The sequence below is a fragment of the Porites lutea genome, chromosome 5 (genome assembly GCF_958299795.1).
Source record: "Porites lutea chromosome 5, jaPorLute2.1, whole genome shotgun sequence".
In the NCBI taxonomy this organism is placed as follows: Eukaryota; Metazoa; Cnidaria; class Anthozoa; order Scleractinia; family Poritidae; genus Porites; species Porites lutea.
This window is the reverse complement of record NC_133205.1, coordinates 22,159,831-22,175,758: the sequence shown is the minus strand read 5'-3', so window position 1 is coordinate 22,175,758 and position 15,928 is coordinate 22,159,831. Positions and strand designations below refer to the sequence as shown.

The following is a 15,928-nucleotide window of genomic DNA, read 5'->3' as shown; positions in this document are numbered from 1 at the left end:
AATGTTAGCAAGGTGAAAATATTTATTATTTATCGCTTCAAGACCCTGCTGTAGCAGCTTTTATATATATGTATTTAACCTATGTGTGTTTCATTTTGTTAACTGTCGTTTATTTCCAAACATCTTAGACCTTCCTGTTTGCAATACCCTTTTTATTTCAGTAAGTACATTTACCGGCGTTGAGTTTTAACAATAAAGGAAAGATTATATTTAAACACACTGGTCACAACCACGGGATGATCTGAACATGAGAAGTGATGACAAACGTGAAAAACCGCCCATCAGAAAGAAGCATAACTGACTTTTGTATGTGGAAAATTACAACAAACGTTAGTAGTCTTGTTTCCTAAAACAGTTCCCTTGATTAAAAAAGTGATGCTAAATACCAAGAACTAGATTACAGAGTATTGCATTCCGCACTATGTACTTCGAAGCACAGTCCTGAGGTTGGTGTTTATGCCGTGTCGTAACACTTCAATTTGCCCAGTGTGTGGTAACCTTCCTGTCCGTTGCCACCAGCATCCCCAAACCTGAGTTGTTTGACAGGAAGCTTTGTCTTGTCAGTCAGCAGGCCGCTGTCTTCACGCCATACTTGGTCATTCTTATCACAGTTACAACCATACCTGGAGTCTGCGCATGAGTTGGTCATCCCACATGCGCACTTACGACTGATTGATGCTCCACCCCAGTAGGTCATCTTAGTAGAATCGCGTGACACCCACCATCCGTAGGGATCGCCCCAATAACGGGAAAGCAAAACGGAAGCAGAGCACTCATACTTAATAAACTGTTCACAGTGTAAAGAGACACTAGCGAGACTCGCCAGTTGAGACAGACTCGCTCCTGTGTAATGAATGTCACGTGAGTAAGTACCACGAGCGCTATATCCCTTTACATGTGTTCTGCTTTCACTGTTGTGACCTACTACTGTCACGCCAACTCCACTCTTATCAGTCATGTCACAAAAAACTGTGAATGATCCCAGGCCTCCGCCGCGATCAGGATCAATGACGTAATTGCCGCTTACACTGCTGACGTATTTTCTTATCACAGAACAGGAAGTAACAACTGGGGCGTTGATTTTCACTTTAGCTTCAATTGTTTTAAGGGCGTTAATTGCTCTACAAATGTAAGATCCTTCCTGTAATTTTTTGATGTTTCGAAAAATCAGTGTTCCATTTGGGAGAAAATACGTGTCAACGGGAAGTGACAATTTGCCCTCTTTCTCCCAAGTTATCGTTGGTCTCAGATCACTCTCAGCTAAACACGTCACGCGGACATTTGAACCAATTACAGGAGTTATTTCTTGAGGAGGACGGACTTTGAACCTCAGAAGAGAAAATAGCATAAGTTGAACTGTGCCGGTGGCCCGCCCCAGAATATTTTCTGCCTTACACATGTATATCCCACCGTCGTTTTTTCCAACGTCATAGATCGTAAGGGCTCCATTGTTAATTATAGCTTTTTCTTTAGGCAAAGAACCAAAGGCTCTTGACCACGTGATGCTTGATTGCGGCTGACCAACAGCATTGCAGGTGATAGTGACATTTTGTTTCTCTTCAGCCATCAGTCGATTGGATGATAAGAAAAGTCGAGGACCAACTAAGAAGAAATTTTTTTAAAAAATTCCCATGTAACGTGAAAATTGCCGCTAGAAACATCAATCTTTTAAACAAATTGCTATGTTTATAGTTTGATTGTAAATTTTTATATTATACTATGTAATAATTAATGTTATATTTCTCATACATTATTTATATTTGTGATCAATTTGATAGATGAGGGCCACAAATTTATTAGCGTTTATTCACTATTACGTGTCACCCTCTTTAAATTATCTTTGATTGATTCATGGATTGATTGCCTCGTTTCAAAAAGTCTAGGATCTACAAGATTGAAAATGTGAATTCAGCACTGAAATTTCAACTGCCTCTTTGGAGTAACCTGCGTTACAGCCGGCCCACACCTCGCTAAACCATTTGTATAATCCGTTTGCGAGTTAGTGCACAAAAACTAGTTCTAATATCCTGCAGAGTCGTAAGGACATGTCAGCGTCTCTGATAGGTGGGTTTCCGCAGACGCTGTATACAGAAGGTTTACAGCGTCTGCAACGCAGGCAACTTTGAAGAAATTACTTGATTTTTCTTTTACTGTAGTTATTAATTTCCGCACTGGACCCTTGAATAATAGTTATCTTTAATTCGATTTAGCATCATGTTGCAGATCGAGGTAGCACGTTCCTTACATTTGCGCTGCGTTAACTAGCCTTTTAGCTCGTGGTATTGGTTGCTTGTGCTCAAGTTCAGTCCAGTCTCTTGCGGCTTACAAAAAATAATCTAGTACTTAAACTGAACATAAATTGTCCAATATTGTAATAGTAGTCAAACTTACATTGTACAATCAGTGTTGCTGTTGCGTTAATGCTGCCCAGCAAGTTTTCAGCTCTGCATCTGTAAACTCCATCGTCTTCTGGTTTAACGTCCTTCACAATCAAAGCACTACTGGTGGTCACGTGACGTCCTATGGGAAGCGATGAATTAAGTTTGGCCCACGTGATCAGTGGAGGTGGATTACCGTCCACTACACATTTTAAGATGGCTGTCTGGCTTTCATTAACAGTCGTCTCAACAGGTCGCTGCAGCAGAGAAGGAGCCGCAATGGACTTCCCCGGTTCACCTTTGACACCTTTCTGGCCCGGCAGGCCTCTAGGTCCCGCGGGACCAGGGTCACCCGGCACTCCGAGATCCCCTTTCAAACCCATCTGTCCTTGAGATCCTATTGGGCCATGTTTACCAGGTGGTCCTTCTGGCCCGGGTCTCCCCGGGGGCCCTGGTCTCCCTCGGTTTCCTGGTTTTCCCCGTCGTCCAGTGTTACCTTTTGGTCCTGATCGGCAAACTGTTTCATCTTTAGCACAGATTTGGTTTTGCAGTAAACGAAGCTCTTCTTTGATGATCTGTTTTACTTCGGAAACCGTTTGGATGCGATTCTGTTGCGAATTTTGTAGTAAAGCTCGCTTTTTTCTTGACAAGGCTTCTTTCCGATCTGCTGATTACAAACATAGCGAAAGTTATAGTTCAGTTGGGCAGACACATACATTGTAACATCTGTATTATGGCACGTGCAGATTGCATGATGGTTCATAGTGCAAGAAAAAACATCGTAAACAAAGATTATGGAAGTAGGGGTGAAAATAGCTTGTCTATAAACCCGAGAGAAGAAAAAACTGTACCTTGCGATAGATAACAACGAAAAGGTACCTTTTTCTTTCATTAAGATCTATTTGAGGATTCGCAAGCTGGTTCGGTAGCTCTCACCACCAAGGGCAGGATTATTGCCGTGCAAAATGACAAAAATAATAACTGACGCCATTTAATACCTCGTGTCTCTTGCCAATCACTTCCTAAATGGCTTTCCTTCGTAGCTTGCCAGTTGTTGTAATTGTGTAGTTGTAATTTTCGGAGTATATCTGTCTCCATTTGATCACAGCTTGTTACTGAGTGTGATATCAGTCGGTGATTTTCCTGTATTCTGAGTTCAACGTGGATCAGTGCAATACAACTCACTACAGACAACAACAAAGCCGACCTGGAGCACAGTATGTCGAGTGCTTTTCTTCTCTCTGTCTCTTTGGCTCTTTTTTCAACTTCTTTCATGGTTAAAATCTTTTTAATAGACGTGGAACGTTATGAACCCTGGCCTTAAATTACGGGCTTACAGTTATCAGACAATTAAGGCTTCGTCTAAATCCTTTGAAACAGCGAGAAAGGATGCGGAAGAGATGAATTGGGTCTAAATTTCACGCTAAAACGTGATGTAACATAACACTGCCTACGGTATACTGTAAGTGATACGACATGATTGTCATCTCAAGGCACAAACAAAAGCCCTCAGAGTTTTCGATCGTCATAAGAAAGGCAATCAGCTTTCCTGAATAACATCATGTCGTAAGTTGTAAAGTTGTTAATTGCTGCGGAGCGACCGAAGGGAGCGAGCAGCAACATAATCAGGATTTAAAGGAAATATATAAGGGGCGACGAATTCTCGAATTCATCACTTTTTACCACAATGCATTGCATTTAACCACACTTTTTACCACAATGCATTGCATTTAACCAGAATGCATTGCGCCACGAACAACTCAAATAAAAACACGGGGAAGTTCGGTGGGTGAGAGTGCATCGTTCGCTGCTTAGACTTACAGTTTTCTTTGTGGCAAATTTTCTAGAGCACGTTAGAGGTCTAACCGAATTTTAAGACACGCCGGGGTCTTTCAGATGAGTACGATGGGATATACAAATTCCAGCTTGCTAGAAGGTGATGTGAAAGTGAGAAAATGTCATGCAATGCTATTCTTAAGAAACTGTATGAGCCGAAAATGGATGTGATTTTGACATTCGCTTCAAAATAACAGTGGAAATCGAGATAACAAAACATATGTTTTGTGTCCTACTTTGCAGACGAGGACGTTTTGAAAAGCATAATTATGTTCTTTCATTCATTCATTGCCATGGAAGATGCGTTTACATTGTTTTTTCACTGTTAATAGCTCGGTTAATGCGGCCGGCGATCATCTTGCCGGCGGAAGTTTCATGGAAAAGGAATAAAATGAAAGACTTTCACTACAGGATACGTAATCAGCCACTGCGGTGTAGTGGTTAGGTGTAGCCGCGTCGAGTCGAAGGTGTCGGGTTCGAGTCCTACCGAATTATTTATTCCCACTTTCTTTTTTTTTCCGTTTCTTTGTGTTGTTGTTTTCTATAAATATATAGCTAAATAACTGTCACTTAATAAATTGTAACAAACAGCAAGAAAAGTATTGTGTTTCGAGAGAAAATATCGTGCACCGTATATTAAATATATGGATAAACAATCTGAATTTCTATTATTTCCTACAATTTACTGTGGGAAAATCAGAGTTGATAACCACTTGATCATTTTCTAAACAACGCTCCCACGAGTTCTTTCTATAGACTGATAGTAATTATTCTAGTACTTTCCAACATGTAAATAGGACATTCAATGTCATTTTCGATTCTTTTAAGTCTCACAGCCGAACTAAGGCCAGTATCAACAGAATGTGCCGCAGCATTACTATCTTTTAGATACCCTAGTTTATGATATACTTGTGTTGTTTCGAATCACAACAAAACATGCAAAAGCAAACAAACAGTTGAAAAAGAAATTGCTCATCGTAATAAAAATCTAGAAAACAACATACGAAACAGTAACCTGTGATCAGGCGGACCTTCTTCCCTCCGCGAAAAAAATAAACGCCTGATCGCAGGTTAACAAAACAGTGGAAAAAGGAACTTTGTTTAAGCGGCAAAGCCGAGTACTTAGCGTATATAGCAACAGAGTACTTGGGACAACAACGCATAGAATTTAAAAAAAAAAAATGACTATTCAAAATAAAACTACAATAATCTTATAATAAGAGATAAATACCTGACGCGTAGCTGCCCGTTAAGCTGTTAAGCCCGGGCTTAACAAAGACTGGTTGAAATGGTCGCAGGGCGTGACATTACACTATATACAGGCATGCACCAATTTCTGTTGCGGTGATAGGTGTGTAAAATTAGAGCATAATTTGCAAGGAAAATCTGTCGCTGAACGCCATCCTGTTTACTTTGTTCACTTTGATTACCTACTAGAATCATGTGGGTTAAAAACGCGTAATTTTGGAGGCTCTCAGCCGTAATAAATAACATCTAGTAAAACATTCTCTCCTTGTTTGTTTTTGCTTTTTTGCGTGTGTGTGTGTTTTTTAAAGCTAGGGATTAACTTGATGGAATTGGACACCATTTTAAAATCATAGCAGCCAACTGACTTTTACAAAAAATGTTATATTTTCATACCCCTGTTAGCTATGTTATTCTGAATTGATCGAAGTTAAAACGCAACTTTAAACAAACCAATCCATCTATGCTTCTTTTCTTTTCTTTACTTACAACTTTACTTGAAAACTGATCTAAGAGCTAGCCTCTCTCTGCAATTTTATGTTACCGCCATAACTCATTTCAGAGTCACTATAGGGTCATATTTGACAATCAATTAAACTAGAAAGGCTGCCCCGCCTTTTTCGTCTTTTACAACTTGTCGCGATGTCAGTGTCCACTGCCACTCCGTCAGAGACATGATTTTACACTATGAGAAATCTGAAGGCATACGTGCGATCTTTGATACCGAGAAAACTGGTGATCCCTGCATCTGTAGCTCTAGAGCACACAACATGAGCTACACATGCAAGGAGATGCTCAGTCGTCTCAACTACTGACCTTGAGAGATATACGTGAGTGTTAATAGAGTTTTTTTATAAAGAGTTAACAACGCCATCAAGGTCAGATGTTCCCCCCAGCAGATGCTGATTATGACAGTATACTCTTTATAAAACTGAAAGACTGAGCCTGCTCGTTGATAATTCACTGCTAATAACTCATTTAACGCATTTTTCAGTGATTGTGACAATAGCAAAATGCTCTAATCTGATTGGCTCTTAACAGGCCATATTTATTGCTTAATTTTTCTATTGCAACTCTAAAACCGTCCGATTACTAGGGGCTTCTAATCGTAGAGTTAGACAGCCAATGGAAATCAAGAAGCAAATAGCTGCAAATGCAACTAACCGATGAAATTTAACTACATGACCCAATCAATGAGAAATCATTAGTAAGCAGGCTATTTACCGATCAGATGAAAGAAAAATGGACAAAAGAAACTGGTGCAATGATTTTTACTTAGATATTTTTTTCTCACACTTTGAAAACCAGTTAAACACTATTAGAAAGCCTTGAATTGGTAAAGAAAACGATCCTGAAGTCCACGATGTTTTTGCTCTGGAAGCTGGAAGCAGATGTAATGTAAGAATTTTGCACTCACCGTAATAAAAATAATCCAAAACGAAAAGAAATTATTCGCCCGATACTCCCTGAATTTGGCTCCACTCAGTCCTGTTACCATTACGTATTGTTTATAAGACAGCGTTTACTTAGCTTGGTACTATGTCCTTACCGTCCCCCCTCCCGCCCCCAACTCCTCCGGCCCCTTCAGCCCTTTTACAACTTAAAAGGAAAAAAAGGCCAACTACGCCCCCGAATATAATCTAACTGGGGGACACTATGAACATGATTGACTTAAAATTCTATAATCCTTGATGGCCTTGTCCCCTAATAGAGTTTCGCCCATTAAATTCTAATTAATATCATAACAGTTCTTTAAATCAGCTGCAGAACTCTGCACTCAGTCGAAGCGCAGTTCTGAAAATTGGTGTTATGCTGTGCCGTAACAATTAAATTTTCCCAGGGTGTGATAACCGTAAGCACTGCCACCAGTATCCCCAAACCTGAGCTGTTTGACAGGAAGCTTTGTCTTGTCAGTCAGCAGACCGCTGTCTTCACGCCATACATTGTCATTCTTATCACAGTTACAACCAAATCTGGAGTCTGCGCATGAGTTGGTCATCCCGCATGCGCACTTACCATTGATAGATGCTCCACCCCAGTACGTCATCTTAGTAGAATCACGTGACACCCACCATCCGTATGGACTGCCATAATAACTGTAAAGCAAAACCGAGTAATAACACTCATACTTGATAAACTGTTGACAATGTGAAGATACTCTGGTAAGACCCGCCAGCTGAGACAGACTCGCTCCTGTGTAATGAATGTCACGTGAGTAACTACCTTGACTGCCATATCCATTCACATGTGTTCTTCTTTCGCTGTCGTGACCTATTACTGTCACGCCAACTCCACTCTTATCAGTCATGTTACAGAAAACTGTGAATGGTGCCTGGCCTCCTTTGCTATCTGGATCAATGACGTAATTTCCGCTTACACTGCTGACGTATTTTTTTATCACAGAACAGGAAGTAGCAACAACTGGAGGATTGATTTTGACTCTGGCTTCAATTGTGGTCAGCGCATTAGTCGCTTTACAGATATAAGATCCTTGGTGGGATTGTTTGATGTTTCGAAAAAGCAGAGTTCCATTCGGGAGAAAATACGCAGCAGCAGGAAGTGATGATTTCTGATCTCTTTCCTAAGTAATTGTTGTTCTCAGATCACTCGCGGCCATACATGGCAGATGAAGAACTGAACCAACGAAAGGAGTTATTTCTTGAGGAGGACGGACTTTGAACCGCAGAGGAGAAAACACCATGAGCTGAATTGTGCCAGTAGCCCATCCTAGAATATTTTCTGCTTTGCACAAAAAGGTTCCATGGTCGTTTTTTGTTACGTGATGGATCGTAAGGACTCCATTCTTAACTACAGCTTTGTCTTTAGGCAAAGAATCAAAGGCTTTTGACCACGTGATACTTGGGTGCGGCTGACCAGTAGCAGTACAGGTGACAGAGACAGTTTGTTTCTCTTCAGCCATCACTCGATGAGACGACAAGAAAAGTTCAGGACTAACTTTAAAGAAAATATTGCTGAATTAGGATCTGTTCGTGAAATGTAGCTACGGAGGCGTGGTGTGGAGTGGCAATGGTGAGATTATAAATAAGCGGAACAAAAAATATACCCCCAACTAAATTATATTTCTTGCCAACAAATTGATCTCCTCGCTTCCTCTTCCTTCTTTCTTTCGCACCTTGCCACCCCTCCCTCATTTTTCTTAAGATCTTGTAGTAACATTTGTTTGTACGGCTCATGGTGTTGTGTGGAACACGGGCGTGGTAGTTTTATTTTACGGATTAAGGATCATGGAGGGAATTCAAGTGCAGTCTGGGTACGACAATTCTCCACGATTAAAATTGGCTGTCCTGTGATATTGAATTAACGATGGGTTTCAAAAATACCTGTCGAAATAGCTTTATTGTTACCACACAGTTCGATATTTTTAGTTTGTCAGAGTGGTATTTGAGGGCTATCAACTTGTTAAATTAAAGATCTCCAACCGGGATAGAAGCACAAAAGTAGAAACTGTACCCGCCTTTTTTACGTCATAGATAAATGCACCCCCCTATTTTCAACTGCTTTTGACAATTTTACCATCCCCCCTCTCACAGAACAACATAGATAATCAAAAAACTAGGTTCGGCATTGAACGATTATAATCTCAAATTAACAGAACTAACTAAAAACGTTTAAATAATACATCATTCAAAAATTATTTTTACATAATACGTACAACTCTGCTAGTCTCTAACTCTTGTAGAAACGATCTGCTTATACGAGGAAAAGTAATTAGTCATACTTACACTGAAACGTTAGCTTTGCTGTGGCATTGATGCTGCCCAGCAAGTTTTCAGCTCTACATCTGTAAACTCCATCGTCTTCTGATCTAACGTCCTTCACAATCAGAGCGCTACTGGTAATCATGTGACGTCCAGCGGGAAGCGATGAATTTAGCTTGGACCACGTGACCTGTGGAGTTGGATTACCGTCCGCTACACATTTTAAGATGGCTGTCTGACTTTCATTAACAATCGTTTCAACAGGTCGCTGCAGCAGAGAAGGAGCCGCAATGGACTTTCCCGGTTCTCCTTTGACGCCTTTCTGACCCGGCAGGCCTCTAGGTCCCGCGGGACCAGGGTCACCCGGCACTCCGAGATCCCCTTTCAAACCCATCTGTCCTTGAGATCCTATTGGTCCGTGTTTACCGGGCGGTCCTTCTGGCCCTGGTCTCCCCGGGAGGCCTGGTCTCCCTCGTTTTCCTGGTTTTCCCCGTCTTCCAGTGTTCCCTTTTGGTCCTGATCGGCAAACTGTTTCATCTTTAGCGCAGATTTGGTTTTGCAGCAAACGAAGCTCTTCTTTGACGATCCGTTTTACTTCAGAAACCGTTTGGATGCGATTCTGTTGCGAATTTTGTGGTGACGCCCGCTTTTTTCTCGACAAGGCTTCTTTCCGATCTGCTGATTATAAACATAGCGAAAGTTACAGATCAGTTGGGCAGACACATAACATCTGTATTATGGCATGTGCAAATTGCATGATGGTTCATAGTGCAAGAAAAAACATCATAAGCAAAGATTACGGAAGTAGGGGTGAAAATAGCCAGAGTATCAATGGTCTATAAACCCGAGTGAAGAAAAAACTTTACCTTGCGATAGATAACAACGAAAAGATACCTTTTTCGTTTACTAAGATCTCTATTTGAGGATTTTGAAGCTGGTTCGGTAGCTCTCACCACCAAGGGACAGGATTATTGCCGTGCAAAATGACAAAAATAATAACTGACGCCATTTAATACCTCGTGTCTCTTGCCAATCAAATCCTAAATGGCTTTCCTTCGTAGCTTGCCAGTTGTTGTAATTGTGTGGTTGTAATTTTCGGAGTATTTCTGTCTCCATCTGATCACAGCGTGTTACTGAGTGTGATATCAGTCGGTGATGTTCCTGTATTCTGAGTTCAACGTGGATCAGTGCAATACAACTCACTACAGACAACAACAAAGCCGACCTGGAGCACAGTATGTCGAGTGCTTTTCTTCTCTCTGTCTCTTTGGCTCTTTTTTCAACTTCTTTCATGGTTAAAATCTTTTTAATAGACGTGGAACGTTATGAACCCCGGCCTTAAATTACGGGCTTACAGTTATCAGACAATTAAGGCTTCGTCTAAATCCTTTGAAACAGCGAGAAAGGATGCGGAAGAGATGAATTGGGTCTAAATTTCACGCTAAAACGTGATGTAACATAACACTGCCTACGATATACTGTAAGTGATACGACATGATTGTCATCTTGTGGCACAAACAATAGTCTGCTACACAGCCGTTTTTAGTGTCGTCACGCAACGCTCCTCCCCACTAACAGGGGAGGAACGTTGCGTGACGACACTAAAAACGGCTGTGTAGCAGACTACACAAACAAAAGCCCTCAGAGTTTTCTATCGTCAGAAGAAAGGCAATCAGCTTTCCTGAATAACATCATGTCGTAAGTTGTAAAGTTGTTAATTTATGATATACTTGTGTTGTTTCGAATCACAACAAAACATGCAAAAGCAAACAAACAGTTGAAAAAGAAATTGCTCATCGTAATAAAAATCTAGAAAGCAACATACGAAACAGTAACCTGTGATCAGGCGCACCTTCTTCCTTCCGCGAAAAAAATAAACGCCTGATCGCAGGTTAACGATACAGTGGAAAAAGGAACTTTGTTTAAGCGGCAAAGCCGAGTACTTAGCGTATATAGCAACAGAGTACTTGGGACAACAACGCATAGAATTTAAAAAAAAAAAATGACTATTCAAAATAAAACTACAATAATCTTATAATAAGAGATAAATACCTGACGCGTAGCTGCCCGTTAAGCTGTTAAGCCCGGGCTTAACAAAGACTGGTTGAAATGGTCGCAGGGCGTGACATCACACTATATACAGGCATGCACCAATTTCTGTTGCGGTGATAGGCGTGTAAAATTAGAGCATAATTTGCAAGGAAAATCTGTCGCTGAACGCCATCCTGTTTACTTTGTTCACTTTGATTACCTACTAGAATCATATGGGTTAAAAACGCGTAATTTTGGAGGCTCTCAGCCGTAATAAATGACATCTAGTAAAACATTCTCTCCTTGTTTGTTTTTGCTTTTTTGCGTGTGTGTGTGTGTTTTTTAAAGCCAGGGATTAACTTGATGGAATTGGACACCATTTTAAAAATCATAGCAGCCAACTGACTTTTACAAAAAATGTTATATTTTCATACCCCTGTTGAATCGATCGAAGTTAAAACGCAACTTTAAACAAACCAATCCATCTTTGCTTCTTTTCTTTTCTTTACTTATAACTTTACTTGAAAACTGGTCTAAAAGCTAGCCTCTCTCTGCAATTTTATGTTACCGCCATAACTCATTTCAGAGTCACTATAGGGTCATATTTGACAATCAATTAAACTAGAAAGGCTGCCCCGCCTTTTTCGTCTTTGACAACTTGTCGCGATGTCAGTGTCCACTGCCACTCCGTCAGAGACATGATTTTACACTATGAGAAAGGTGAAGGCATACGTACGATCTTTGATACCGAGAAAACTGGTGATCCCTACATCTGTAGCTCTAGAGCACACAACATGAGCTACACATGCAAGGAGATGCTCAGTCGTCTCAACTACTGACCTTGAGAGATATACGTGAGTGTTAATAGAGTTTTTTTATAAAGAGTTAACAACGCCATCAAGGTCAGATGTTCCCCCCAGCAGATGCTGATTATGACAGTATACTCTTTATAAAGCTGAAAGACTGAGCCTGCTCGTGGATAATTCACTGCTAATAACTCATTTAACGCATTTTTCAGTGATTGTGACAATAGTAAAATGCTCTAATCTGATTGGCTCTTAACAGGCCATATTTATTGCTTAATTTTTCTATTGCAACTCTAAAACCGTCCGATTACTAGGGGCTTCTAATCGTAGAGTTAGACAGCCAATGGAAATCAAGAAGCAAATAGCTGCAAATGCAACTAACCGATGAAATTTAACTACATGACCCAATCAATGAGACATAATTAGTAAGCAGGCTATTTACCGATCAGATGAAAGAAAAATGGACAAAAGAAACTGGTGCAATCACTTTTATTTAGATATTTTTTTCTCACACTTTGAAAACCAGTTAAACACTATTAGAAAGCCTTGAATTGGTAAAGAAAACGATCCTGAAGTCCACGATGTTTTTGCTCTGGAAGCTGTAAGCAGATGTAATGTAAGAATTTTGCACTCACCGTAATAAAAATAATCCAAAACGAAAAGAAATTATTCGCCCGATACTCCCTGAATTTGGCTCCACTCAGTCCTGTTACCATTACGTATTGTTTATGAGACAGCGTTTACTTAGCTTGGTACTATGTCCTAACCGCCCCCCCCCCCCCCCCTCCCGCCCCCAACTCCTCCGGCCCCTTCAGCCATTTTACAACTTAAAAGGAAAATAAGGCCAACTACGCCCCCGAATATAATCTAACTAGGGGACACTAAGAACATGATTGACTTAAAATTCTATAATCCTTGATGACCTTGTCCCCTAATAGAGTTTCGCCCATTAAATTCTAATTAATATCATAACAGTTCTTTAAATCAGCTGCAGAACTCTGCACTCAGTCGAAGCGCAGTCCTGAAAATCGGTGTTATGCTGTGCCGTAACAATTAAATTTTCCCAGGGTGTGATAACCGTAAGCACCGCCACCAGTATCCCCAAACCTGAGCTGTTTGACAGGAAGCTTTGTCTTGTCAGTCAGCAGACCGCTGTCTTCACGCCATACATTGTCATTCTTATCACAGTTACAACCAAACCTGGAGTCTGCGCATGAGTTGGTCATCCCGCATGCGCACTTACCGTTGATAGATGCTCCACCCCAGTACGTCATCTTAGTAGAATCACGCAACACCCACCATCCGTATGGACCGCCATAACGACTAGTGAGCAAAACCGAGTAATAACACTCGTACTTAATAAACTGTTCACAGTGTGAGGAGAGTCTGGTAAGACTCGCCAGCTGAGACAGACTCGCTCCTGTGTAATGAATGTCACGTGAGTAACTACCTTGACTGCCATATCCATTCACATGTGTTCTTCTTTCGCTGTCGTGACCTATTACTGTCACGCCAACTCCACTCTTATCAGTCATGTTACAGAAAACTGTGAATGGTGCCTGGCCTCCTTTGCTATCTGGATCAATGACGTAATTTCCGCTTACACTGCTGAAGTACTTTCTTATCACAGAACAGGAGGTAGCAATAATGGGAGAGTTGATTTTAACTTTTGCTTCAATTGTCGTCAGAGCATTAGTTGCTCTACAGATGTAAGTTCCTTGGTGTGATTGTTTGATGTCTCGGAAAAGCAGTGTTCCATTTGTAAGAACATAGGTGTCAGCGGGAAGTAAAAGTTTGCCCTCTTTTTTCCAAGATACTGCTGGTTTCAGATCGCTTTCGGCCAAACACGGCAGACGGACATTGAAGCCACTCAAGGGAGTCATTTCATGAGGAGGGCGGACTTTGAACCGCAGAGAAGAAAACACTACCACTAGAACTGTGCTTGTGGCCCTTCCCAGAATGTTTTCTGCTTTGCACATGTATATCCCACCGTCGTTTTTTGCAACGTGATAGATTGTAAGGGCTCCATTCTTAACTGCAGCTTTGTCTTTAGGCAAAGAACCTAAGGCTTTAGACCACGTGATACTTGGTTGCGGCTGACCAGTAGCATTGCAGGCGATAGTGACATTTTGTTTCTCTTCAGCCATCAGTCGATTGGATGATAAGAAAAGTTGAGGACCAACTAAAGAAAAATTGAAAAAAATCATGTGATAAAAAAATTACCACTAGACACAACAATCTTTAAGGCAAATTGCCTTGTTTCATAGATTCTAGGGTTTACAAGATTACAAATTGGAATTCAGAACTCTGAAATTTCAGCTGCTTCTTTGACGAAATGACTTGAATTGTCTCATCTACTAGTTTTTGGTTTCACTTTGCCGTTGAATTATAGTTATTTTTAATTTAATTTAGCTGTACGTTGCGGATCGAGGTAGCACGTTCCTTACATCTGAACTTTTAATACTTAACTCATTCAACTAGTCTTTTAGCTCGTGGTGTTAAGTCCCTGTGTTGAAGTTTTCAGTCAAGTCTCCTTCGGCTTACAGAAAGTAATCTAGTTCTTATGGTGAACTTAACTTGTCCAATATTGCTTCATGTTTACAACAAAAACTATTTAAAAAAGCTATCAATAGTCAAACTTAAATTTCACTAGCCAAACCCGTTCCCGTGAAATGTTGTACAGTTGCTCAAAAAGGTCTTTTTACAAATACCTTAAGGTAAGAAGTCAGTCTTACATTGAACAATAAGTTTTGCTGTAGCGTTGATGCTGCCCAACAAGTTTTCAGCTCTACATCTGTAAACTCCGTCATCTTCAGGCCTGACGTCCTTTACAATCAGAGCGCCACTGGACACTACATAACGTCCAGGGGGAAGCGATGAATTTAGCTTGTACCACGTTACCTGTGGAGTTGGATTACCGTCCGCTACACATTTTAAGAGGGCTGTCTGACTTTCATTAACAGCCGTTTCAACAGGTCGCTGCAGCAGAGAAGGAGCCGAAATGGACTTCCCCGGTTCTCCTTTGACGCCTTTCTGGCCCGGCAGGCCTGGAGGTCCCGCGTGACCAGGGTCACCTGGCACTCCGAGATCCCCTTTCAAACCCATCTGTCCTTGAGATCCTATTGGTCCGTGTTTACCAGGCGGTCCTTCTGGCCCTGGTCTCCCCGGGGGGCCTGGTCTCCCACGGTTTCCTGGTTTTCCCCGTCGTCCAGTGTTACCTTTTGGTCCTGATCGGCAAATTGTTTCATCTTTAGCACAGATTTGGTTTTGCAGCAAACGAAGCTCTTCTTTGATGATCCGTTTTACTCCAGAAACCGTTATACAATTCTGTTGCGAATTTTGTGGTGAAGCCCGCTTTTTTCTTGAAAAGGCTTCTTTCTGATCTGCTGATTACAAACATATAGCGAAAGTTTTAATTCAGTTCTGTATTATTGCATGGGTGGATTGTATGATGGTTCATGGTGCAATAAAAAAAATCAAAGGAAGTAGGAGTGAAAATAGCCAGAATACGAATTGTCTATAAACCCGAGTGAAGGAAAAAGTTTATCTTGGGTAGGATAACAACGAAAAGCTACCGTTTTCTTTTACCAAGATCTATTTCAGGATTTGGAAGCTGGTTTGGTAGCTCTCACCACCAAGGAACACGATTATTGCCGTGCAAAATGACAAAAATAGTAACAGACGCCATTTAATACCTCGTGTCTTTTGCAAATGACCTCCTAAATGGCTTCCCTTCGTAACTTGCCAGTTTTCGTAATTGTGCAGTTGTAATTTTCGGATTATTTCTGTCTCCATCTGATCACAGCTTGTTACTGAGTGTGATATCAGCCGATGGTGTTCCTGTATTCTGAGTTCCAAGTGAATCAGTGCAATGCAACACACTACAGACAACAACAAAGCTGACCAGGAACAC

The 15,928-nt window shown here is 41.0% G+C and overlaps 1 protein-coding gene and 1 pseudogene across 1 annotated transcript; both read right to left on the bottom strand.

Annotated features, from left to right (window-relative positions):
• Window positions 1-72: 72 nt before the first annotated feature.
• On the bottom strand, window positions 73-15,255 carry LOC140938085 (basement membrane-specific heparan sulfate proteoglycan core protein-like). The gene is made up of 5 exons (XM_073387622.1): window positions 14,751-15,255; window positions 13,061-14,197; window positions 3,377-3,667; window positions 2,392-3,045; window positions 73-1,602 (listed from the first exon to the last, which is right to left on the bottom strand). The coding sequence occupies exons 1-5, from the start codon at window positions 15,118-15,120 to the stop codon at window positions 455-457; spliced, it is 3,600 nt and encodes a 1,199-aa protein (XP_073243723.1). The 5' UTR covers window positions 15,121-15,255; the 3' UTR covers window positions 73-454.
• On the bottom strand, window positions 7,123-10,597 carry LOC140936378 (uncharacterized; annotated as a pseudogene).
• Window positions 15,256-15,928: the final 673 nt, after the last annotated feature.